We start from the raw sequence: 25,803 nt of genomic DNA, 5'->3' as shown, positions 1-25,803 counted from the left end.
AGTGGGATCATGCCAGGGTGAGTTTCCAAAATGAATTTGGAATTTCCAATCCATTTCCAACCACAGGAAGTCTGGAATTATCAAATTCAGCACAGCAGTTTCAGGGAGGGACAGGAAGATCCAGCCCAAGTTTACCAAAGGGAGAATGTTCACAACATTTCCACTCCTCCAGTATTCCCAGTCAAGATGCTGATTCCCATTTGACAGGGGTTTTCCCAAACTGGACCCAGTGTTGATTCCCATTTGACTTTTTTCCCCAAATTTGACCCACAGACTGAATTTTTCAATGCAACCTCCATGGTCTGTGTCCAGGATAAGTATCCCAGAGACCCTTTGATCCAAATCACAGCATCCACATTCCTGCTTTATCCTGGCCTGGGATTACACCTGGAACAACACAGCTTTGTTTTCCCCAGCTTAAATAGAAAGACTTCTGGCTAAACCAGGAATATTCAGCTAATCAGGCTGTATTTTTACATTTTTTCCCCTAAAATCCACTTCATTTTATCTCAGGAAAGCTTATCATAAACCTCCAAACAGACTGTTTTAAAGCACTCAAAACTCAGTCCACCCTGTAATATATTTCCTGTATTTTCAGCAAATTCAAACAAAATTTTCAAATAATAATTGACTAATCCTAAGGGAGGTTATTGAATCTCCAGGATCAGCTTTGCAGAGGCTGCAGTTAAAGACAAAGGTTCTTAAATATTGTTATGGGTAAAACATCAGAGTGAAAATAAAGCTGAGCTTCCAATTAAACTCTGACACACCTACAACGTGGGAGCGTGGAGATAAAATTCCAAATTTTCTGAAAATTCTGCAACTGGTTCTGTTGTAGCAAAATCAGCTGTCAAGTCCCACAAGAAACTAGTTTCATTTTAAAAAATCAGCTTTTAACTCATTTATACCTATGTTCAGAGCTTGTTTTATATTTTATTTATAAGCAAGGAGACGAGAAGAGGAAATGGCATCCTGAGCTTCCCAGAGGACACACAAGAAGTCCCAGCTCAAAGATTCCTGATCACTATCCCCACCTTTTTCCATGGGCTTCAGAGCTTTAGTGTCTAAAAGGAAAAGATGCTCCAGGTGTCACCTGGGCCTGACAGGAGCTCTGGCACTTCTTAGTGTCCTTCTGCTGTTCAGGCAACCACCCAGGTCATCCTTGTCTTTGGTTCCATGTTTTTCCCAGCTGTATAATCCCAGAATCATGGAACAACAGCATGGTTTGGGTGGGGAGATTGAAGATTATTTAGTCCTTGAAGATTATTTAGTCCACTCCTTGCCATGAGCAGGGACACCTCTCACTATCCTAGGTTGCTCCAAGCCCTGCCCAACCTGGCCTGGGACATTTCCAGGGATGGGGCAGCCGCAGCTTCTCTGGGCACCCTGTGCCAGGGCCTCCCCACTCTCACAGGGAAAGATTTCATCCCAATATCTAATCCAAACCTATTCTCTTGTCCTGCCACTCCAGGGCCTTATAAATATTCTCTCTGTGGTTCTTGTGGCTCCTTCAAGCACTGGAAGGCCACAATTAGGTCACCCCAAACCTGCCTTTTGTCCAGGCTGAACAATCCCAACCCTCCCTTGCAGGAGACATCCTCCATCCTTCCAAGAGAAGTTCCTCTGACCTTCCCAGGACCCCTGTGACTTTCCCTGACCAGGAAGGGCGTGGAGAGCACCAAGAACATCCCAATCCTCACCTTCACTGTCCGTGAGCACCTCCATGCGCCCGCTGAACATGGCCTTGAGCATGGTGTCCTGCTTGGTCAGGGTCTGCATGGTGGTGTAGTACAGAGCCCCCCCAACGTTCAGCTTCACGTACTTGGAGCTGGGGCTGCTCCCCTTGAAGGACGTCGTGCGCGTCGCGGCCGCCGGCACTGCTGAGCTCACCACGCTCTCTCCCGACATCTCTTCCTGCAAGGAACGGGGTCACCCGCTCAGGGAAGGAGATCCCAGCTCAGGGAAGGAGATCCCAGCTCAGGGAAGGAGATCTCACTTCAAGGGTGCAATTTCCAGCTCAAGGAAGCAGCTCCCAGCTCAAGGAAGGACTTTCCAGTTCAAGGCAGGACTTCCCAGCTCAAGGGAGCAGCCCCCAGCCCAAAGGAGCAGTTCCCAGCTCAAAGGAGCAGTTCCCAGCTCAAGGAAGGACTTTCCAGTTCAAGTGAGCAGCTCCCAGCTCAAAGAAGCAGCTCTCAGCTCAAGGAAGGACCTCCCAGCTCAGGGAGCAATTCCCAGCTCCAGGAAGGACTTTCCAGCTGAAGGAAGGACCTCCCAGCTCAAAGGAACAATTCCCACCCTGCAGTGTGACACCCCCGTTCCCACCGGGTGTTTCACACCTCGGCTCCTCCCCTGGCTCTCCCTGTGAAGTTCTCAAGTGTTTTAAATGTTTCACTCTCAGGAACTGAAGGACACTCGTGGACACAGCCCCCGGTTTTTTTTTTTTTCCCGGGGAAAAGCCCTGGGAATGCTGAGCTGGGCTTTGCACTGCAAAGCCAGTGCTTTCCCACAACAACTGCTTTCATTTCTTACACAACTCCACAGCTTAAAGCTCTTACTCCATCAATAATCTGGGATGGAATTAGGCAATTCCCAACACACACAAGTGGAGCAGACGATTCCTGCGAGTCCAAATGCAGAAATCAACAGATTCCCCAGGGCTAAAATGCAGAATATCCACAGGTTTTCAAGGCTTTTTCCCTCGGAGCAAACAGGGAGAGCACACCAGAGCTTTTCCTGCCCTTCCCTGCCCTCCCACCCTGCTCAGAGCACCAAAATCCAGCTGGACAGAGCAGCCTCCAGCCACATTCCTGTCACCGAGCTCACACTGGCACAGGAGGCTCAGCTCCACAAATGCCCCCAGAGCCGATAAATCCTTAATCACTTGGAGCCTCCTTTCCTCAGGATGGGACCGGGTGGCATAATTAACCCCCTCCATCCCTGCTCCTGCAGCTCCCACAGCTCCGGGATGAGCGGAACCCAAGGATTTTTGCTTCACCGCCGTGAAACTCTCAAAGGAGCCGGAGAGAGAGCAGGAGGGGCAGGGATGGCCTAGACATGATCCCATCATCTCCGGGATGCACCGGCAGCAACCTCAGCTCACGTTCCAGCTCCCTCCGGTACCGCAACACCCCAGCCCGGGCAGGAATGAGCCCGGCGTTGCAGAGGGGATCGATCCCACCACTGAGAGACCCCAAATCGCAGCGCAAACCACGCTGGGGACGGGACAGCCGCAAACGGGACCGTGACCGTGGGTCAGACTCCTCCCGGGCCCCTCTCTCCAGCCTCGGGGCTGGCCCAGCCCGCCCTGGGGGCTGCCGCTGCTCAACACCCGCACCGCTCCGGGGGCCGGACCCCAAATCCTCATCCGGACCCCCAAATACTCATCCCGACTCCCAAATCCTCATCCCGACCCCCAAATCCTCATCCGGACCTCCAAATCGTCATCCCGACCCCCAAATCCTCATCCGGACTCCCAAATCCTCATCCCGACTCCCAAATCCTCATCCCGACCCCCAAGTCCTCATCCCGACCCCCAAATCCTCATCCGGACTCCCAAATCCTCATCCCGACCCCCAAGTCCTCATCCCGACCCCCAAATCCTCATCCGGACTCCCAAATCCTCATCCCGACTCCCAAATCCTCATCCCGACCCCCAAGTCCTCATCCCGACCCCTCCCCAGGGCAGCGGCCCCCGCACGCACCCCCGGGCAGGACCGCTACCCGCAACCCCCGGCCCCTCCGCCTCTCTGAGTCCCCCTCCCATGGCCCAAACCCCCCTGAGCCCCCTGGCCCAGAGTCCCTTAACCCCTCCCAAGAGAGCCGGAGCCCCCTCAGCTCCCCCTGCCCCGCCGAGGCCCCGCAGCCCCTCACACCCCCCTCCCCATTCCCCCGTCCCCCACCAGCCCCTCACCCCTGCAGCCCCTCCTCCCCCGCGAGGTCCAGAGCCCACCCCGGCCCTGCAGGCGCGTCCCCCGGGCCCCGCGCCGCCCTTTCCCCCTCACCATGAACGGACCGAGCCCCTCGGACCGAGCGAGCGGGAGCGCCGGGCGGGGGAACTTCCGCCCCTCGCCTCGCTTCCGGCGCCGCCCGGGTGCGCCCCCAAACCCGTCCGATGGCCCCCCCCGGCCGCTGCCGCGCTGCGCTGCCTCCTCACGGGCTTAGCCCGGCCCGGTTTGCCCCGGCTCGGTTCGACCTTCCCGGTATCACCACGACGCAGGGCCGGCTGTTCTCCCTGCGCCGAGCCGGTGAGCGGGCCGGCGGAACGGCAGCGGCGGGGCGGGTTGGCGGCCGGACGGGGAGCGCGGACACGGGGGCGAGGAGGGGGCTGCGGCCGCGGCCTGGGCGGGGGAACCGGGAGGGACCGGGGGGTTCCGGGGCCGCTCGGCCCGGCCCGGCCGGCCCGGTGTCCGCCGGGACGAGGGTGAGCGCCTGGGGGCTGCGGGGAGGCTGCCGGCAGCGGCGGGGCCCGGCGGGGCGAGCCTGGGCCCGGGGAGGCTGCGGTGCCAACGGGGGCTGCGGGAGGGATGCGGGCGCTGTCACAGGGACTGAGGGGGCTCTGTGGCTGCGCCGTGGGCGAGTCCCGGGAGCTGCAGCCCAGCTCCAGGGCTGTGGGTGGCTCTCGGGTCCTACTCGGGGGTGGCACCTGCTCCGGTCCCCGGCGGCCCGGGTCGCTTTGTCCTTCCCGTGCTGTCACAGGGGAATTATCCGTCCCCCACAGCTGCCTGTGCTGGTGACCGCCACCGAGCCGCGGTGCTGCTTCTCCTCCCACTTACCGTTTTCCTTGCGGGTGCAGGGAGGGGTAAATCGGGTCCAAAGGACCCGGGAGTGCCGAGGGAAAGTCTAAGTCCGCAAATCAGCCGCAGGGAATGTGTTCGTCCATGCAGGAGCTGCCCGAAGCCTCTGGATGGGGATCATGTGCGTGTGTGAATGAGCATCACACGCTTCCCTTGAAGAAGTGACCCCTCAGGTGAGCTCTTTGTCGCTGTTTATAAAGCTCTGGTTGGCCCTGGGTGTTTTATCTGGTGAGTGGCAATAAATCAGTGTCCCTCGTGCCCTTTGCCTCCTGTCCCTGGCCGGGGAGTTGTTCTTATCTGTTACCAAGGAAAGAACAGAGGCTGGAGAGGGGAGGGTGGAGCACAGTGTCAAAACCACTGATTTGTTTATTTTTCCACTTAAAACCTCCCAGCCTGCAGCAGGCTGTGGGCTGTGCTGGAAGGATTCCCTGCCGGCGTTTTTGTGTCCCTGCTGCAGCCCCGTGACAGTCACTGGGGCTTTGTTTCATCCCACTTTCCCCTCTGATGTCGGATTCTCCCCTCCCCTGCAGGGAGCCGAGAACTGCCTTTCTCTGAGTGTTTTTCCCACTCTGCTGTGTTTTTCCAGGTGTTTGCTGTGAGGATCCTTTGCTCCCTTTGCCATGTTCAGTGCCAGCCAATCCTCCAGGGCGCAGTTCCTGGACAAGGCGCGGCAGGCGCGGGAGGAGCGGCGGGAGCTGAAGGAGAGGGAGAGAGCAGCAGTGCAGCTCCAGGCCCTGGTCAGGAGGTTTCTGTGTCGCTGCCACCTGCAGAGGGACATCAGGTGTGTGGGATTCGTGGCATCATGCAGTATGTTGGCTTGGAAGGGCCCTTAAAGCTCATCTCATTCCAAACTCCTCGCTGCTTTTCACTAGCCCAGGTTGCTCCAAGCTGGGCTTGGATTTTTCCAGGGGTGAGGCAGCCACAGGTTCTTCCACCCTCACAGGGAAGGATTTCTTCCCAATATCCCATATAACCCTGTGCTGTGTCAGTTTGAGTCCATTCCCCTTTTTCCTGTCATTCCAGACCTTTGTAAAAAGTTTCTCTCCATCTTCCTGGTGGGCCCCTTCAGGGAAGGAATTCTTTGCTCTGTGATTGATTTTTTAAACTCCTCGTTTTTCCCTCTTTGCTAGGAGAGAGGTGGATGATTTCTTTGGGACAAATGAATGTGGCTCAAGTAAAAGAAGTGCCCTGTCTGTGTTCAAGATTGCCAGGAAGCTGCTGTTTGTGTTCAATCCCAAGGAGGACAAGGAGGTGAGGACACTGCCCTGACATCCTGCTGTGCTTTTGGGGACAGGTTAAATATGTTTAATTCCTTACCCGGTGATCTTGGGGGTTCTTGCAGTATATTTTGCCTTCAGCAATGTTCTCTCTGACTCCTGGCCCTTCCTGAAGGATTGAAACAGGAGAAGCCTTGAATTTTTCAGCAGTGGTTCTGAATTTGGGACATCCTTTAAAGGATGTTTTTCCTGGTGACTGTGCCAGCTGCAGGAGCTGTGCCTGGGGATGTTGGCACACCCCAGCTCCCCAGGCAGGTACATTGGGACAGCTCCCAGAGATCTGTGCTGGCACAGGGAAGGCTGTTTGTCCCCCAGCAGCTTTTCTCACCATGCCCTGAACTTGTGGGTTCAGAGTGAAGCCCTGAAATGATCATCCCAGGAAGCTGTGAGGGCTGACTGGAAGGAAACCAGCTGGAAGATGGAAAGCTGTGTTCCAATGGCAGCAGCAGTGAGGGATTTTTTAATCTCTGTCCCATGGAAATCTGTGCTCAAATGCAGTTTTCTGTAGATACAGCACCCAAAAAAAGCCCTGTGTTCCCAAGTAGGGAATCCTGCACAGCAGCAGCAGTGTGATGTGTGTGCTCCCAGGGAAGGAGCCATCAGGATTCCTGTAGGGAATGTGCTGGGAACATTTGCTGATTTGAGACAGAGAGATCTTCCTCCCTCTGCTGAGCTGTTCTTGTGCTTTTCCAGCCCTTCCTGTAGTTAGAACTAATGCCACCTTTGGATTTTCCCAGAGGTTTGAAAAGCTGTGCCGTTGTATCCTGAACAGCATGGATGTGGAGAACGAGCCCAAGGTCAGCACGGGGGGTTTGGTTTGGAGTGGGGAGGGCTTGGTGGTCGTTTTTCACTCTCTGTGTGGGGATTCACTTTGCTAATGTGTAATTTTAAGCTTTCAGAAGCCCTTGAGCACTGTGGAGATTCCACAGGGAAAGTCTGGACAAGTCCTTTAGTATTCCTGGGATATTTTGACTCTGTGCAGCCATGGGAGTTGAAGGACACTTGGTTTCTGGGCTGGGTGATGTGGGAATTTGGGGAGAGCAGCATCTTGGTCCCACTGCTGGCTTCAGTCCCCAAACTCTGCCCAGCAGTAGCACAAACCCTGATCCCTCTGTGCATCCCCCCTTGCTCAGGTGTGGTACGTGTCACTGGCACTCTCCAAGGACCTCACACTACTCTGGATCAAACAGATCAAAGACATCCTGTGGTTTTGCTGCGAATTCCTCAAGCAGCTCAAGGTAAGGATTATTCTTGTGTTTTCTCTCCCTGCATTTGGCACAAGGCTCAGGGGATTTGTTAACTCTGCTGTTTGTTATCCCAGCCTGACATCCTGCAGGACTCCAGGCTGGTGAACTTGCACCTCACAATGCTGGTCACCTTCACAGACACTTCCACCTGGAAAATCCTCCGGGGAAAAGGTTGGTGCATCCAAATATTTAAGCCACTGATTTGGGACTTGATGTTAAAATCTGCTGAATGCTCTAGCACAAGTTCCAGAGAAGCTGTGGCTGCCCCATCCCTGGAAGTGTCTCAGGCCAGGTTGGAGAGAGTTTGGAGCAACCTGGGATAGTGGGAGGTGTCCCTGCCCTTGGCAGGGTTTTGGGATGGGGTGATCTTTAACATTCTTTCCAACCCAAACTGTTCTGAAATTCTGTTTCTGCACCTTGGTTACCACAGACATTCATTCTGCTCCCGTGTTTGCCCAAAACAAGGATTCCCTTGGGATTAGACTCTTGCCCTTGGGATTAGGCTGTTTCCCTTAGCACACCAACAGTTGTTACAGCATTCTTATAATATTCCAGAAACCCCCACACAAGAAGTGTTCAGAGGATAAGGGAATGTGCTCTTAGCTCTGGTGTTTTGTGAGAAATAGGTAGAAAAGGCAGATAGGTAGTGGGAGGGAATGAGACTCTTAGAGCCTGAACAATACAGTGTGAAATGCTGCCAGAATGATGGGTTTGTGTAGAAGGACAAGGACTTTGTGCCAGGAGGGCTTGGGCAGTGACAAACCTTCCTGTGGGAGTGACATCAGTGCTTTAACCCAAAGGTGAGACCCTGAGACCTGCCATGAACCACATCTGTGCCAACATCATGGGCCACCTGAACCAGAAGGGCTTCTACTCCGTGCTGCAGGTCAGTCTGAGCTGCCACAGCCCCAGCTCCACCCAAACCAGCCCCAGCCCTGCCTGTGCCCCTCTCCTGAGGAGCTCTTTGGGTCTGTGCTGGGGTCTCAGGGATGAGCTGCTGGTGATTTGTGCATGATTATATTTTTCTCAAGCAAAGCAAGAGTCTCTCAAGTTTCTCAAGTGAAGCAGAGTGTCCCCACCTGAGACCAAATCCACCCTTCCCCTTCTGTCACTGCTGCTGAACCTAAATCCTGCTCAATCACCTCCTCATGAGATGGACAGGGACAAGTCCTACATAATTTTGCCAAACTTTGCAGATGCCACATTGTATTGGTTGGGTTTGTTTGCTGCTCTGCTGGGAAAAGGAACTGATGTAATGAATCTTTTAAATAAGAATTACATTACCAAACTCTGAGCTTTGCCTGTTAATTTTTAAAGCCTGTGAGCACAGGTTCTAGGGAAATAAGTCCTGCAGAGTGTCTGATTTCATTGCAGTATCTCTCTTCTGCTATTATTAACCTGAAGCACTTCTGGTTCTGCCAAACAACTTGTAAGAACTGGATTTTAGGCTGCTCTGATGTTCTTTTTCTCTGCATGAAATAAACTTAATGTCTTTCAGGAGTAATAGTATTTTTTTTCTGAGTACTACAGCGTTTTTATATTTTGATATATTTTTTCCATTCCAGATTTTGCTAACTAATGGCTTGGCAAGATCCAGACCTTCCCTGTCCAAAGGTTCCTTAACTGCCATCTTCTCCCTCGCCTTGCGGTGAGTCTGGAGCTGCCTGGGGGGGGATTTGCAGCCAAACTTGTCTTTTTTTAGTGGTGTTTTTTTTTAAAAAGACTTCTCATTCTTTCAGTGGTTTTGTGCCACTGAGAATATCACCCTGAGGAAAGAAGTTGCTTTAGGCAAATGGCTCACTTTGCTGTCACCCTTTTTGAGATTAGAGTGGTTTTAAGTCAGGAATTAGTGTGAGCCTAAACTCGAGGGTGCAGTTCAGTTCAGGGTGAGCTTGCTCTGAGAGCAGAGGTGTGAGTGAATGATCTTTTCCCTGGGATGCTTCAAAGTCATTTGGAAATGACTTGGAGCAGCCTGGGATGGTGGAAGGTGTCCCTGCCCATTGCAGGGGTGTGGGATGCGCTGAGCTTTAAGTTCCCTTCCAGCCCAACTCATTCCCTGTGTCTGTGGTTCTTGCTGAGGGTTCCCAGTTCTGGATGGCTCAGTTGGAGGCTGTGTTGCTTTCCCAGGTTGGGTTGAGCTCTGGAGTCTCTCTCTCTCTCTCTGTAGCCCTGTGGTTGCTGCACAGTTCTCAGACAATCTGCTGAGGTCCTTCCTGATCCATGTCATGTCTGTGCCTGCTATAATGACTCACCTTGCTACTCTCACCCCTGAGGTAAGTGGGTGATCTCAGAGGACTGATGATCACACCAGGCCACTTGTTATTCCATTTTACCAGCTCTTGGAACAGAGCTTTGGCATTTCTCTTTGCCAGAAATAGGAAAGCCTTACAAATACTCTGGATTTCTAATGCAGAAGTTACTAACACCAGTGGGATGATGGGCTGAACTGCCCTAAAATACCTAAATAAATAAATAATAAAGGCATATATAACCCACAGCTTGAATTTTTCATGTCCTTGCTTTTCCTTTTCCATAACCACAGACAGAGCCAAAGCCAAAATCACTGTTTTGGGTGGCAGAGGCTCTGTGGGGGTGACAAGTGTGCTGCCCACTAATCCAATCCAATCTGCTTGGTGCAGGTTTTGTGCCAAATGGGCAAATCCTGTGGTTTTGCAGACAGATCATTGCAAAGGTCTGGCTCCATCTCCAGCATGACCTGTTCACCTGCCTGGGGATTTTTTTTCCTGTGGAGCAGAGTGTTTGACACTAAAGCAGCCTCAACTTGCTGCTTTATTTGGGAAGAGAAGCCAGTGCCAAGTGCTGCTGGCAGGTCAGGAGTGGGACTGTGCTGCTCTCCAGCCTCAGTGGCCCCTCCATGCTGTGTTCCAGCGCCTGGCAGTGATGGAATCCCACGATCTCTTCCGCAAGTTCATCCTGTTCCTGAGCCGGGAGTCGCAGTGCCGGGATGTGTGCGTGTGCCTGGAGGGCAGTCACACCCTCTGCTTGCTGGGTGAGCACCTCCATCTCTTCTGCCGGGTTTGAAAAAGAGTTTTGATTCAGATCTTCTTTTTTCACGAGGCAGAGGTGCCTCCAACTCAGCATTTTTTATTGTTATTGTGATAATTTTCTCTAAATAATAACTGAGGTGTGTTTTGGGATGTTACAGACAAGGTTTAAGACCTTTGCAAAGGGAAGAAGGGCCAGAGATTTGCTCTTTTATCCATGACATGCATTGTCTCTGCCAGCTTTTCACTTGGACTCTCAGCAAGTCTTGGAGTGTGGCAGACTTGGATCTCCCTCCCCTCAATGCTGCTACATATTTAAATTCACATTTTTGCAAAAGTAACAAGATTACCAGTTGGGACTCTGAGATAACCGTGGGTTGTAGCTTTTAGTAGTTTGTAGAAGGTGTTGGTGGGAAGGTGACCAAAGGGACATGTCGCCTCAGGGGTTGATGTGTGCTGGAAATGGCTTCCTGCAGGGTGGCCTCTGAGATCACTGCTGACACAAATCCTCTCCTGGGACTGGGAGAGGATTCACTTCACCTGTAACCCCTGTCCCACAGCATCTGTTCCTCCCTAAGCCTTGCTGTGCTGGTCCTTCCTCCAGGCAATCTGGTGTTCCTGGGCTCCCTGAATGACCAGGTGCTGGAGGAGGAGACAGCTCATTTTGTGGGGGTGCTCATCCAGATGCTCTCCTACTGCCAGAAGTACGTGTCCCAGAAGAAATCCAACCTCACCCACTGGCACCCTGTGCTGGGCTGGTTCTCACAGACTGTGGATTATGGGTGAGTGGGAAGAACCTCTCAGGGAGAGATAATGAAGCCTCTCCTTTTATTTTTAATTTTTTTTAATATGTTGCAAAGTGTTGTATGTTTTGAGATGAACAGTGAGAATAATTTCTCAGCTCTTTCAGGTTCTAGCTGCACAATAAACTGCAGCATTCCTGCACAGACTATTCCATGGGTGGGTGCACATTCCAGTTGGGATTTTGAGCTAAATGGATCAGTATCACTGCCTGGTGTTTTATTCCAAGCTGCCTCCTAAGCTGTCCCCCTGCTCTGCCTTCCAGGCTGAACGAGTCCATGCCCCTGCTGACCAAGCAGCTGCAGCACCTCTGGGGGGTCCACATGATCCGCATCCTCTTCAGTGATGTGCTCAGCAAGAAACTGCTGGAAAATCAGGAGATAGCTCAGCTGCCAGCACAGCCAGTCTCCCCTCAGAACAGCCTTCCTATGAAAAGTCAGTTCTGGAGGGTTTGGGGGTTTTTTGTCTGTGTGTGTGTTTTTATGTGGATCTCTCTCCCACACTTGCAGGGCTTTGACTTTTCCACTTATGCCAAAAGCTTTGCATAATTACTTGCAGCAGCTGCTGCTGCTTAGGTGGAGAATGTGATGTCTCCTATTTGTAATTCCTCCTTGGAATGCTTCTGTGACCTGGGGCAAGTCTCTTTCTTTAGTGCTAGAAAAATATTTGCTTATTTTAGCAGTTTCTTTTCAAAAAGCTGAAGTGCTTTTGGCAAAACTTAAAAACTTCCAAGGGAAGATGAGAGCTCAGCTTCCCATGTGGAAAGCAAGGTGAAGCTGGATCCTGCACCTGGGAAGTGTGATGGTCCTGCAGAATAAGATTTGGGATAAGATATCTGTAAATCTGATATTTTCTAGTTGTTGTCCATAACATGGCATCCTGTGGTCATTATTTGCTGCAGTCAGGACTGTGGATCATGAGTAGTTTGGGTTGGAAGGGCACTCACAGCTCATTCTTTTCACCTTGTCCTGTAGATCATGTATAGCACTGTGGAATGGTGTGAATTAGAAGGGATTTGGGGCCATGGGCAGGGACACCTCCCACTATCCCAGGTTGCTCCAAGCCCTATCCAACCTGGCCTTGGACACTTCAGGGATCCAGAGGCAGCCCCAGCTTCTCTGGGCACCCTGGGCCTGGGCCTCCCCACCCTCACAGGGAAGAATTCCTTCCCAAAATCCCATCTAACCCTGCCTTCTGGGATTCCTCCTGTGTTTCTGCCCCCAGACCTGTTCAAGAGAGCTTTCCAGAAGTCAGCCTCAGTCAGGAACATCCTGAAGCCGGTGGGAGGGAAGCGTGTGGACTCTGCCGAGGTGCAGAAGGTTTGCAGCATCTGTGTCCTGTACCAAACCACCCTGACCACCCTCACCCAGATCCGCCTGCAGATCCTCACAGGTCAGGCCACCTCCCTGCTGCTCAAATCCTTTTTTTTTTTTCTGTTGATTTGTTGGGAGTTTTATCACTGCCAACAGGTTATTGACTGGCTGGGGAAGGCTTGTTCCATCCTGAATCATCCATGGGATCAATAACATTCAGCACCACTTGATCAAGCACAAACTCTCAAGAATACAAATTAAAGCAAGTTTTCCTCTCATGAAACCTTGCTTACTCCCTGTCAGTCTTCAGCCTGAGTCAGGGTTTTTGGGGAGCCTGGCAATATTAATCTTTCTGTGGTGGGAACATTGAATGCTTTCATACATCTTGAGAACAAATTGTCTGTCTTGGGAAGGGGTGGAGGAGGAGATCACTGTTTTGATCTGGTGGGTAGAGCAGGGAGTGAGTCCATGCTTTGGGTGCTTTGTGGTGACCATGGGTGCAGCCCTGTTGTGTTCTCATCCCTAAGGTGGATATGGGATCACAGGAATTCATTATTTTCTAAAGCTGCAAAAGAATTGGAGGGGAAAGGTTCAAGATGTGCAAACAATGCCTCACTAAAAGCCTGGGGGTTTTTTTGTGCCTTCCTGGTGATTGTCCCTCTCCTGTTAATGCAGACAGGCCTGGGAGCCAATGGGATGCTCATGTTCCTCTTCTGCTTTGCAAAAGGCTCTTTCAGCTTCAAGCTTCACCTCTCTGAGCTTTCACAAGCAGCAGAATGAGCCTTAATGGGTGCACTTTATATTTCCATAGGTCTCACTTACCTGGATGATCTGCTGCCCAAATTGTGGGCTTTCATCTGTGAGCTGGGACCACAGGGAGGGCTAAAACTCTTTTTGGAGTGCTTGAACAACGACACAGAGGAATCCAAGAGGCTGCTGGCCATGTTGATGCTCTTCTGTGACTGCTCCCGTCACCTCATCACGTAGGTAGCACTTGGATGGGGATCCCTGGATTTGTGACATGGAGCTGTTGTGTTCATCCAGGTTCAAGAGAAACATTTAAGGGTTTATGTCTTTTCATGAAGATAAGTAGGCAGGGTAAAGCAGCAAGCTTTTGGGATTGATTCCTGAGAAATAAAAGGTTTCAAAAGGACTTTTCTCCCTCAGCCATGTGCTGCTTGCAGCTGGTGACAGAACTGGGCAGGAGAGGTAAAAGAAACAACACAAAAGATGGGAAAGGGGGAAAATTGCCCTTGCTGGTTACTAGAGACAATTCTCTCCTTTAGAATAAGGCAAAAATTTTCTTGGGAATGGAAAAGTTTTTTTAAGCCTGAAACACTGACTTTGCTTGTATCTGAGCCTCTCATACCATCTTCTGTTAGGATCTGCTATCAGTCAAAATCCATAAATAAGGCTTGGTTGTTTATGACTTTGGATCCTCATGGGTGTCAGTTGTCATAGAAATAAGAGCTGCTGCTAAAGGATAATGTGCCTTTATGAAAATTTCAACAGGGAATTAAATTTACACTTGTGCATTTGCATTTGTTTTCTCTGACAGGATTCTGGATGACATCGAGGTCTACGAAGAGCAGATTTCATTCAAACTGGAAGAGCTGGTGACCATCTCCTCTTTCCTGAATTCCTTTGTGTTTAAGATGATCTGGGATGGAATTGTAGGTGAGTGCTTTTAGTAGATTGAGTTGATGTTACTCTTAGAACCACAAATGGCATTAATTTTGGAATTTGAAGCTTCTGCTAATTATTCCTTGGCACAAAAAGCACTTCAATGTGGGAATACGTCCCAGTCTTTTGATGTCCAGATGCCACGATCATGCTTTGTGCCAAATCCAGAGCACTTCTCTATTTCCAGTAAGGATTTCTGTAACAGACATGATGGGCATGTTGGTTTTTGGCAGAGATGAGGGTTTAGCAAGCCTGGGCCATGTGTTGGACAAGAGCAGGGCAGTGCTGTGACCAGGCAGAGCAGCTTGCTTGGGTCTCTGTAGAATCTGCTGTGGATCTCTCTGCTGATATAATTTGGGTAGAGCTCAGCTCTCTGGTAATTAGCTGAGATAGTCCAGCTCTGATGTGAAATGAGATGGCTTTGATTAGCTCTGTTTAAAGAAGAGACCATCTCTCTTCCCAGAGGCACAAAATCCTTCCCTCCAGAGGCCGTGCAGGTCAGGAAAACACCCCAGTGCTGTTTCTGTGGGGAGAGTAATCAAGGTGTGGCTCCTGCTGGTGCCAGGGGTGCCTGGACTTTGCTGCCTTGTTCCTTTTGTGCAGAGAATGCCCGAGGGGAGACCCTGGAGCTGTTCCATTCTGTGCATGGCTGGCTCATGGTGCTGTACGAGCGGGATTGTCGCCGGCGCTTCGCTCCCGAGGATCACTGGCTGCGCAAGTGAGTGGCCCAGGGCAGGGATCCTGGGCAGCTCCAGGCTTGTCCTACTGCCCCAAATCCTCTGGGGAGCCTGATTTGGGATTTCTTATTGACATTCTGCCTGTGGGATCGAGGTGGAACTGCTGCCTGTGTTGGCAGTTAAGGATGCTCCTCGTGTTGTGCTTTTCTCTGTGGTGGGAGGTTTTGGGGGTGCTTTGAAAACTGACTCAGCACCCAAGAGCTTGGGTGTCCCTGGCCCCTTTTTATCTTCTTAGTGTGTACACTGAGCACTTCAGTCATCTTTGGAATCGCTGCCTGTTCCCTCTCTCCCACACCTGGGATCTCTGAATCTCTGCCTTTCTTTGTCAAGGGACCTCAAACCCAGCGTGCTCTTCCAGGAGCTGGACAAAGACAAGAAACGAGCCCAGCTGCTCCTGCAGTACATCCCACATGTCATTCCCCACAAGAACGTGAGTGGGATGGGGGCAGAGGGTGGAGGCTGGGAGTCAATAGCCTGGGTGGCCATTGGGGTGGGAGGGACTCATGTCTGGAACATTTTGTGACATGGAGCTTCTTTTGAAATACCAGCTAAATAAAAGTCTTCTCTTTCATCCTCACCTTCCCCAATAGATTTCCTCTAAATATCTTGCTTTCTGTCACTGAGAGAGGACTGATCTGTGTCCTCACCCCTTCCTAGTGCATTTCCTTCAAATGCCTTGATCCCTGTGTTGAGACAGAACTGATCTGTGTGTGCAGCTGCACGCAGTGAGTGGGTGACAGTGGCACCGCTGGGAACAGCAGCAGTTCTGTGTGTCAGGAGCCTCCCAAATCCCTGCTGCCCTGCAGGATGGGGATCCCCATGGATTGTCCATTTGTTTTCTTTTTGCAGAGGGTGCTGCTCTTCCGGAACATGGTCACCAAGGAGAAGGAGAAGCTGGGGCTGGTGGAGACGAGCTCAGCGTCCCCTCACGTCACCCACATCACCATCCGCCGCTCCCGCATGCTCGAGGTGAGAGACACGAGCCATCCCACAGAGCAGCAGCCTGGCCTGACAAAAACAGGGCAGGGAGGTGTGATTTTACCTTCTCTGTGGCTGCTGAGGGACCCACTCCCAGAACTGACATCCCAGGAGAATGCTGGGCCCTCGTTCAGCTCAGGCTGCTGCAAACCTGGAATTTTGACTCGGAAAATGCTAGGGTTTTGAGCTCAAGACTGAATGACAAATACAGATTTCTTTGGTGGGCCTGTGTCCTGTCTCTGCTGCATCTCTGGGTGGGTGTTTCATGTGGATTATCCTCTGGATTTTCTGCTCTGTGTAGGATGGGTACGAACAGCTCCGGCAGCTTTCCCAGAACGCCATGAAGGGAGTGATCAGGGTGAAGTTTGTCAATGACCTGGGGGTTGATGAGGCTGGTATTGATCAAGATGGGGTCTTCAAAGAGTTCCTGGAAGAGATCATTAAAAAGGTGTTTGACCCTGCACTGAACCTGTTCAAGGTAGGACACAGGTGCCACCTGAGGTGACCTGGTGCAGGCAAAACCATTCTGGCTCACTGGGCTCTTATCTCTTATCTCTTTGTGCAGACTACCAGTGGCGATGAGAGGCTGTATCCATCCCCAACATCCTACATCCATGAGAACTACTTGCAGCTCTTTGAGTTTGTGGGGAAGATGCTTGGGAAGGCTGTGTATGAGGTGAGCCAGGAGCACCAGGTTGGGATCTTGTCAGTGGTGGTGCCTTTGAGGGTGTCTGTCCTGCTTGGGGGGGGTTTATTGAAGAGTGGAGTTTGAAAAAAATGGCTTGGATAAAGATCCTCTAAGTGGAACAGAGTGGAATTTCTTTAGGCATGTATTAAAAATAATTTTGGAGGTAAAACCTGGGTCATGCATTGATTGTTCCTCATGGTGCTGGGACACCAGCCTGGTTTTTTGGTGTTCCATCTTACAAACATCCACTTGTGGATACCTCAAAGGGGCATGAGGCAAAAAGGAGGATGAAATAACAGAATGACTCTGATAGAATGATTTGGGTTGAAAAGGAACTTTCTAGTCCAATCCCCTTCCCATGGGCAGGACACCTTCCACTGTCCCAGGCTGCTCCAAGCCTTGTCCAGCCCAGCCTTGGACACTTCAGGGATCCAGGGGCAGCCACAGCTTCTCTGGGCAACCTGTGCCAGGGCCTCACTTCCCTCACAAGGAAGGATTTTCCATGTATCTCACTAAATTTCCCCTCTTTCAGTCCAAACCATGTAATGCAGTTCTTTCAAAGAACACATGGAGTTCCCCAAGTGCCTTTTTGCACCTGCCTTACTAATTAATGGATTTTAAGAGAATGTGGGGTTTGTAGCTGATTTTGGTGCCTTGCAAAGTGCTCTTTGCACTTGTTCCACATCACAAGATCTGCCTTGCAGGTAACCAAAGCTGCCACAACCACAAGTGTGTGGCAGGACCTTACCTGTGCATTCTTGTTGTCCACAGGGAATAGTTGTGGATGTGCCATTTGCTTCCTTCTTTTTGAGTCAGCTCCTTGGGCACCACCACAGTGTCTTCTACAGCTCCGTGGATGAACTGCCCTCCTTGGACTCAGAGTTCTATAAAAATCTCACCTCAATTAAGGTTGGAGCAATAATTTTCTTGCCATTCACCTCCCTGATTGCTGCCTGTTGTTAGAACCTGGGAGTGACTGGTGGTTCTGCTGCTAAGCCCTGACCTTTTTTCCCTTTTTTTTTCCCCTTCTCCTTGTTGTTCTCCAGCGTTATGATGGTGATATCAGTGACCTGGGCTTGACACTGTCCTATGATGAAGATGTGATGGGTCAGGTAGGTTTGTATTCAGTGATTTTTTGGACCTTACCTCTGTTTTGTCCTCTCAGCTTGTCTGAACTCAGCCATAGGATTCAGTATTTACCTGTGGACAGAGAACAGCTCTTTCCACAACAAAAGGTTCCCCTCTGACCCTTAATTTTTCTGCTTCCAGGGTTGAAAAAGTGTTTAATGCTTCCCCTGCATAACTGGTGTTCCCCTCTTAAAATAAGAGCTTGTGAATTGGGATGAGTTCCTTTTCTTCCCACACAGATGTTTCTGTCAGGGAAACTCCCAAGTGTGTCAGGAGGTCTCCTGGCCTAGAGAATGAAAAGCTGTTTGGCAGTCCCTTAGGAAGACTTGGAGGTACTTGGTTGCACTTGAGCCCTGTGAAGTTGTGTGTGCAGAGCTGGAAAATCTGGAGAGAGATAAGATAAAAACGCTTTTTGCTGGCAGTGTCGTGCTGCAAATTCCATGGGGAGCCATGGAGGACACCTGCTGCTGCCTCAGGATTGCTGAGGTTCCGTGTAGAAAGTGAAGGTAGGAGCAGGATATGGAGCCCAGCAATGAGACACTTCAGGCTGTGGTTCACTGAGGTTAAAAATAAAATAACCCAGGCACTCCTGTTTGCCCAGTGCTTTGGTCTTGCTGATGGAGCCAGGTGGGGTCACCCTGACTGAACTCTGTGTCTCTGCAGCCACAGCCATGTCACAGCTGAGCTCATTCCCTGTGCTGGCTTCAGTCTGACCTTGGAATTCACCTGGAGCTGAGGCACAGAGGCCTCTGTAAAGTGGGAATGAGGAGTGGGGACTCTGCAGGCAGCACCTAGAGGGTCCTGCCCTGGCCCTGAGCTGGAGGAGATCAGCAGGCACTGGGAGATCCCTCCTGGCTCTCTGCCTTCCTGCCTGGAGTGCCCAGCTGCAGGGACAGAGCCCCTGCATGAGACTTATGGCTCAGCCAACTTTGGATTGTGCTGTCAGGCTGAGCTCTCTGAGCTTGCTCAGCCTCTGGATTCTGGGATTGTGACAGTCCCCCAGGGCTCTTGGAATTGATTTGTGTGTGGTTCAGCAGTGATGGATCAGACTGCAGAGGAGGCTTCCTTGGAGAAGGGCTGGCTGCACTGGTGGGAGAGCTGCAGTTCCTACTGTTCAATTACTCTGTTAATAGTTAAGTGAAACTGGTTCAAGGCAGAAGCAGGATTATTACTTAAATTTTAAATCCTGCTGTTTTATTGTAAAAATAAATGTTTTATGGGGAGGTAACAGTTTAGCGTGGCATTTCCTTCCATTGTGGTTCCAGGCAGTAATTAGCAATCCAATCATTTCTTCCCTCAGCTGGTTTGCCATGAACTTGTTCCTGGAGGGAAGACCATTCCTGTTACCAATGAAAATAAGTAAGTATAGCAATTAGATTTTTAAGGTCACCACTGCACAATACTTTATTCTGGTTCCTTGGGCTTGCATCTGGAATGAATTGAGATAGATTGGAGCAGAAGGAGCACATAAATATCTTAATAGAATTTGCTGGTTACAGTTCATCGGCAGAAATTGTATTAAATTTGATTTGCAAAATAAAAATTGACAATTTACTTCTTGAAACAGCACTTCTGAGGTCAAAGGCACCCAGTCAGGGAGATTTTGCAGGATTTAATGATGGTGATGGATACAGACAGATGGATTCAAAGCAATTCAGGCACACATTCGTGAACACAGAGGGCACAGATGCTCAAAGACACCTTGGAGCAGACAGATCTCCTCAGAATGATAACATGTGGCAGTTGTATAAAGCACCGTGTTCCGAGCAGACAGTGCTGAATTCAAATGTACTCGACAGTCGTTCTTTAGAGCCAGGAAATCAGAGGAGACACCGAGCCCCGGGGCTGTTTTCACAGATAACCGGCTTTTAGATCGTTATCAGAAATGTCAACTCCGGAGCCTGAAAACCAACCCCACCTTTTTGTTCCTTTTTTTTTCTTTTCTTTCCCTATCCCCTTCAGTGCTCATAAAAGCAGAATGAAATATCTATTAAGCAAATGTGTGTTTGAACTGGTGATCTGGGGGTTGTTATCTTTTTCCTGACAAATGGAAGCTGGATCCCACCTGGATCTGTGCTTTGCTGTCTGATGTTTCCAGGCTTTTCTCTTCTCCAGCTCTGACCAGGGAGTTTGCATTTGAAAGGGTTTTCCTCTGGCTTGTCACAAGTCAGCTCAGGGGGAAAAAAAGTTGAAAGTCCTGGATGCTGCTCTAGTAATTTATACCAGAAATTTTAGGCTTTTGCACCCAAAATTGGGGATTGGGAGGGAGCAGAAGTGTTGGGAATGGCAGCGATCTGGAAACAGCTCTGCCTGGGGATGCGGGGGTGACCTTGCCAAAAACCCAGGCAGTGGAACTGAGGTGGGGTCTATGTGGGAGCTGCTGAAGAAGAATCAGCAAGTTCAGGTGTTTTGCCTGGAGGCGAGAAGAGGAAAAGCCTCTCTCTAACAAAAAGTTCACCTTTCCCACATCCTGCAGGAAGGTGGGAATCTGCTTCATGGTTTTGGTGTGGTGTTTCTCCAGCCATGGGGCAGCAGAGCCTAGTGAGCTGTTGGTCAGACCTAGAGGAGAGCTGAGCTGTTAAAAGGACTTGGAGCTGTGTCCAGCCAAGGTTGATCAAGGAGTTATTAAAGCCAATTAGTCCCGAGCTGGGCAGGAGCTCTGAGAAATGAGCAGAGTTCCAGAGGGGGAAAAGGGGCAGAAAAAACATCTTCATCTGCTGAAATAACAAGCAGGGCCTGGAGGGGGAAGTACAACCCTGTCCAGGCTGCCCCAGTCCTTTGGGGCTGGAGAAGCACATCAGGGCCAGTTCAGTGCTGTCTGTCCCTGTCAGCTGCATGTCCCCTGTGGCACCTGCCTGTCCCACAGTGTGAAAAATGCCAATCACTTGTTTTTTAAAATTTTAAAAGTTTAATTATAGTAAAACCGTTATAAAAACAGCAATATAACTAGAGTAATAATAATAATTTGGACAATTTGGATTAGGACAATAGGACAATATGAGACAATAAAAACAAAGAGTTACAGACGTCCTCTTTCTGGGCAAAATAAGCCTGAAAAAGGACACACATTAACAGAGGATTAACCCTTAAAAGCAATAGGCTGTTACATATTCATACATCTCATACATGATGCATAAATTCCATTAAAAAAAAGGATTCTGTCTGGTCAGTGTCAACTTCTTCCTCTTCATCCTAACAGCATCTTCATGGCTGAGCAAGGCAGGAAGAAGTTTGTTTCTTCTGATAAGAGAGCAATTAATTCTCTTTCTCTGAAAGATTTAGGTGTCCTGTGGCTGCTATCTTGCTGCAAGTCCTTTCTTTAAAATAAGTATCTTACATAGCATAGTTTCTATTTTAACATTTTGTTACAACCTAAAACTATATTTAAAACTATATATTAAAACACTACTAAAAAAAATTAATACAGCATAACTTTCTAATATAACACATAAATTATTCTTTTTAATATTTGCAAAAAGCCAGTCATAAAATATGCATTTTTCACACCCAGGATCAGCTACATCAGCTACCCAGGATCTGGGTGGCTCATTTCTGGATGCACACCCAGATCAAGAGCCAGACCTCTGCCCTCATCGGTGGCTTCAGGGCCATCATCAGGCCCGAGTGGATCCTCATGTTCTCCAAAACCAATCATCAAATTTGCATTTTTCACACCCAGGATCAGCTACATCCACCTGATGGCTCATTTCCGGATGCACACCCAGATCAAGAGCCAGACCTCTGCCCTCATCGGTGGCTTCAGGGCCATCATCAAGCCCGAGTGGATCCGCATGTTCTCCGCGCCCGAGCTGCAGCGCCTCATCTCCGGGGACAATGCCGAGATCGACCTCGAGGACCTGAAGTAAGTGACAGCTGGGGCTGCTGGGCACCCCTCATCTGGCCTGGGAGCTGAGCTTTTCCTTTGCAGAGCTCCTGGGAGGTGGCAGGGCAGCGACTTGGCCACAATTTCTGCTGCTCCTACTTGGAACGGGAGGAACAGGCAGGAAGAGAGCTTTGGAATGTGTTCCTTAAGGCTGATTTGGGATGGGTCCTTTCTTCCATTGGTTCCTGGGAGCAGAATTCCTCTCTGCTTTTCCCTTTCCTCTGATCAAGTGCCCTGGGAGTGCTGGGGTTCAGTGTCAGCAGTGAACCCTGACCCATGGCAAATGTTAGACAGGGCTTAGAACAACCTGGGCCACTGGAATTTGGGGGTGCAACAAGATGAGCTTTAAGGTCCCTTCCAAACCATCCCACCCTTCCAGCACTTGTGCCCCTCATGCTGCAGTGGCAGGCCTGTCAGAGCCTCTCCCTCCCCAGGAAACACACGGTGTACTACGGGGGCTTCCATGGCAGTCACCGTGTCATCATCTGGCTCTGGGACATCCTGGCCAACGACTTCAGCCCTGAGGAGAGAGCCATGTTCCTCAAGGTGAGTGAGGAGCCATCCCTGCCCAGCTGGCACCTGGGGTGGTGGGGCCAGGGCTGTTCTCCAGTTAGCTGGGTGCTCTCTGAAGGGGCACCAGAATTCCTGACACCTGGAAGTGCCCAGCAGAGCTCTGTGGATGCTGTGGTGTCACCATGAGTGGCCCTGCAGAGGTGGCACTTCCCAAAGGCTGTCAGACACACACTGGGGGGTGCTCAATGCCAGTCCCAGCAGTGCTGGGACTGTGTCACTGTGTGGCTGTTGTGTTCCCATCATCACCATGTGGCACTTTGCAGTTTGTCACCAGCTGCTCCAGGCCTCCACTTCTGGGCTTTGCCTACCTCAAGCCTCCTTTCTCCATCCGCTGCGTGGAAGTGTCTGATGACCAGGTAGGCATCCTGCTCTCAGGGTTGGGAATTCCCTGCCCAGCTTCCTCCCCTCCATCTGACCTGGAAACAATTCAGAGGTGTTAGGATTAGATATCAGTGAGAAATTCTTCCCTGTGAGGCTGATGAGGCACAGGGTGCCCAGAGAAGCTGTGGCTGCCCCATCCCTGGAAGGGTTCCAAGCCAAGCTGGATGGGACTTGGAGCAACCTGGGATAGTGGAAGGTGTCCCTGCCCGTGGCAAGGGGATGGAATGGGGTGAGCTTTAAGGTCGCTTCCAACCCAAACTGTTCTGGGATTCTGAAAACAGCCCTACCCCAATAGGATGCTCATGGTGGCACACACACAGGGGAGCTCCAGACTCTTCTGCCTGGATTCCCTGGGTTCCTCCAGGGCAGTGTTTGGGATCTCCCTGTGTCCCACCTGTCTCCCTGCACACCCTGCCCACGTCAGCCATTGAGTTACCAGCGAAGCTCCTTGGAGAGGGGTGGGAAACTGAGCGCTGAGCTTTGGCTCCCTATTCCCAGTGCCAGATTTTGTGCTGGCACCTCTGCCCTGTGCCAGGAGCCCACAGAGGGAGGTGACAGCTGTGTGCCCTTGCAGGACACGGGGGACACCCTGGGCAGCGTTTTGCGCGGTTTCTTCACCATCCGCAAGAAGGAGCCGGGCGGGCGCCTCCCGACCTCCTCCACGTGCTTCAACCTCCTCAAGCTCCCCAACTACAGCAAGAAGAGCATCCTGAGGGAGAAGCTGCGCTACGCCATCAGCATGAACACCGGCTTCGAGCTGTCCTAGGCACGGGATGGGGCTTGGAGCTGCTGCAGGAAGGGGGAGCCCTTCCCACGTGGAGCCCGGAGCAGCTCGGCGGGAGCTGGCTGCTCGCTGGAGGCCTGGAGAGGCAGTGGAGGTTCACAGGGATCCAGGGAGGAGCTGCTGGGCTCAGGGCTGTTTTTTCTTAGGCACAACTCCAGGCTGGAGGAGGGGATGGGCCTGGCTTTAAGCCCTTCACTTGACACCCACGGAAATCGTCCTTAAAAGCAAACCCCGGGGGAGCACGGAAGGAATGCTCCAAGTGCCACCCAGATTAGTGACAGTGAGACCCCCAGCAGGCTGGGCATGGGAGTGCTGCTTTTTCCTTCCCCAGGAGCTGGGCTGGCTGGAAGCGAGTCTGGGAAGCTGCACAAAGGCAGAGGGATGGCAGAGCCCAGAGGAGATGACAGCGTTGGAAGTGCCTGGATGGGCATTGCTCTCTCAGGACGGAGATTCCAGGTGTCCCTTCTCCTGCAGGGTCTTAGGTGTGTCTTGGAGAAGGAATCACAGGGAAGCAGCAGCTTCAGCAGGAGCAGATGGACCCTGTGGCTCTCAGGAAGGCTTTGGAATGCCGGAGGTTAAGGGCTGGAGCAGCAGGAGTGGGCTCAGCCAGCTGTGCCTCTGCCAGGCTCCTGCCAGACCCAGCATTGGGACAGAAAGAGTCACGTCTCGATTTCTCAGGAGCAGGAAAGGTTTCATTTTCCTTGGTTTCTAGAGGACAGGAGCTGGCACACACTCTGGCTCCCCAGCACAGTGCTCAGGTGGGGCAGGTTCCTCTCTGGAGCCAGGGGAATGTGTCAAATCCTCTGGAAACCTCCACTGGCAGAATCCCTCTGGGATGGAAGTTTCCCTTTCCTTGCAGGCCCTTTCTTAGGGAGTTGTTTGGACCCAGGACAGGCTCTCTTTGTAATGGCCACATTTTCTTTGTTGCCAAACTCTTTTATTTCGGTCACTTTGTCTCTTTCTGGCCTTATTTCTGTCAGTTGGTGTTTGCCTGGAGCAGGCAGCTTTGGCAGGGGGTGACTTGGGAAGGTGTGGATCCTTCCTGCCATTTCTGAGACACCCATAAAGTGTCTCTGCAGCTTCCCATCTTTGGTCCCTTGAGCTGCTGTGAGCCCTGCCCTGGCCCAGGCTGGAGACAGCAGAGACTGGGCTGCTCCTGGGCTGTCCTGGCCCTGCTGGGATTCTGGCACAGAGCAGAGCCATGGCATTGCCTTTTTGGGGACAGGCTTAAAAGCCAGTCACCTTCTCCCCTTCAGCTCACTGGTAAAACACAAAACACAGACTGATGGCTTCTGCCCAGGGTTTTCTCTCCCTCCTTCCCTCCCTGTGGCACTGGGGATCCTCATTCCCCTCCCTGGCCATATCCCACCTCTCCTGCTGCCCTGCCTGGTCCATCCCATGGGATTCCTGTGCCCAGGTGAGCTCAGCAGAGCACAGATCTCCACAGCCTGGGCTCTGGAAGAAATCCCTTACCTACAAGATTTCACAAGATTTCCAAGGGGTCGGAAAACCCTCGGCACCGAGCAGCGAGATGGCCTTGGCTTCATCCTCCTCCTGTCGTGCTTCAGATGGATTTCAGAGAAATAACCCTTTTTTTAGAGCCAATGCCTGGAAATGCATCTGGAAAGCAATGTCAGGATCCTTCTTCTCTGTCAAATCAGTGAGATTAAACAGGAGTGATGGGAAGTGTTGGTGCGGACAGGAATGTCTGCATCCAGAGGGTTCAGGACACTGGGCTGTGAGTCACAGAAATTAAAGATGATAGTAAATTTCTTTTTTTTTTTTTTATACATAGAACATTTTGGCATTAACCAGTTGGTGACTGTGTAGTTGGGAGGTTTAGGCACTGCCTTGGACTTCTCAGAGTTTAAATATCACCCAAAATCTCCTTTTTCCTTCTAGGAAGTGCAGTGTGTCTGACTAGAGCACAATGAGCATTCAGTGAAATGAGTTGTTGAACACTGAGATCAAATCCTTGCTCCCCTTTTCCCTTTTGTTCCTCAGGAGTACAATTCCTAGAAAAAAAAATCTTACTGCAGACTTAGCTTGGTCCCTCCAAACCTGGAGATGTTGCACTACAGACACTGCTCCCGTGCTGGAGCTGGTGTGGAAAATGTGATAAATGTTTGGGGAATTCCTAGTGGATGCAGGCAGGGATTCCTGTGGAGGGGCTGATTCCTGTGTCCCAGGGAGGCTGTGTCAGTCTCTGCCTGCTGTGTGGATTCTGCCCAAGGATGGTTTTGCCACAGGAGATTCACAAGGATCTTTTCTATCCAAGAGTTGCTGTTGTGGGAGACCTTGGTTCCATCCCTGTGTGTCTGACCTGCAGAGAAAATAAAGCTGGGATGAGTTCAGGTGGTTGGGTGTCTCCTGGTCCTTTTCTAGGGCAGGGAATGTGCTGGTGGGATACTCCTGGTAGAGCAGAGCAGGGCACTGGGGCCCTGGCACCTCTTAGAGGGCACCTGCCTTTATTCCAGGCATGAGGAGGTCCTGGCACAGGGTGCCCAGAGAAGCTGTGGCTGCCCCTGCATC

At 51.1% G+C, this 25,803-nt stretch overlaps 2 protein-coding genes across 6 annotated transcripts in view; one reads left to right on the top strand and one right to left on the bottom strand.

Annotated features, from left to right (window-relative positions):
* The window catches only part of KCTD10 (potassium channel tetramerization domain containing 10), a 14,310-nt gene extending 9,439 nt beyond the window's left edge, over positions 1-4,871 (bottom strand). The window contains exons 1-2 of one of the 2 annotated variants that reach the window (XM_030958742.1): positions 4,773-4,871; positions 1,701-1,914 (exon numbers count right to left, since the gene is read on the bottom strand). In XM_030958742.1, the coding sequence (XP_030814602.1) occupies positions 1,701-1,908 (208 nt within the window). In that variant the 5' untranslated portion in view covers positions 1,909-1,914; positions 4,773-4,871. Of the gene's footprint in view, positions 1-1,700; positions 1,915-4,001; positions 4,073-4,772 lie in introns of those variants that run through there. The other variant, XM_030958741.1, reaches the window with a different exon arrangement.
* UBE3B (ubiquitin protein ligase E3B) lies at positions 4,054-25,803 on the top strand. Of its 4 annotated transcripts, none has more exons than XM_030958739.1 (28): positions 4,054-4,244; positions 4,884-4,966; positions 5,380-5,574; positions 5,924-6,044; positions 6,808-6,867; positions 7,204-7,308; positions 7,392-7,488; positions 8,118-8,203; positions 8,883-8,965; positions 9,485-9,590; positions 10,207-10,327; positions 10,927-11,104; positions 11,389-11,558; positions 12,348-12,515; positions 13,248-13,419; positions 13,995-14,113; positions 14,723-14,837; positions 15,187-15,286; positions 15,706-15,825; positions 16,136-16,312; positions 16,400-16,510; positions 17,294-17,431; positions 17,569-17,634; positions 18,951-19,009; positions 21,330-21,512; positions 21,968-22,079; positions 22,370-22,462; positions 23,046-25,803. In XM_030958739.1, the coding sequence occupies exons 3-28, from the start codon at positions 5,414-5,416 to the stop codon at positions 23,415-23,417; spliced, it is 3,393 nt and encodes a 1,130-aa protein (XP_030814599.1). In that variant the 5' UTR covers positions 4,054-4,244; positions 4,884-4,966; positions 5,380-5,413; the 3' UTR covers positions 23,418-25,803. The 4 variants fall into 4 exon arrangements, with proteins under 4 accessions (XP_030814599.1, XP_030814597.1, XP_030814600.1 ...); XM_030958737.1 differs by lacking the exon at positions 4,054-4,244 and adding an exon at positions 4,362-4,420; XM_030958740.1 differs by lacking the exon at positions 4,054-4,244 and adding an exon at positions 4,362-4,420 and having other exon boundaries at positions 23,062-23,389.

The sequence above is a fragment of the Camarhynchus parvulus genome, chromosome 15 (genome assembly GCF_901933205.1).
Source record: "Camarhynchus parvulus chromosome 15, STF_HiC, whole genome shotgun sequence".
Classification (NCBI taxonomy): Eukaryota; Metazoa; Chordata; class Aves; order Passeriformes; family Thraupidae; genus Camarhynchus; species Camarhynchus parvulus.
This window is presented reverse-complemented; position numbering and strand designations above follow the sequence as displayed.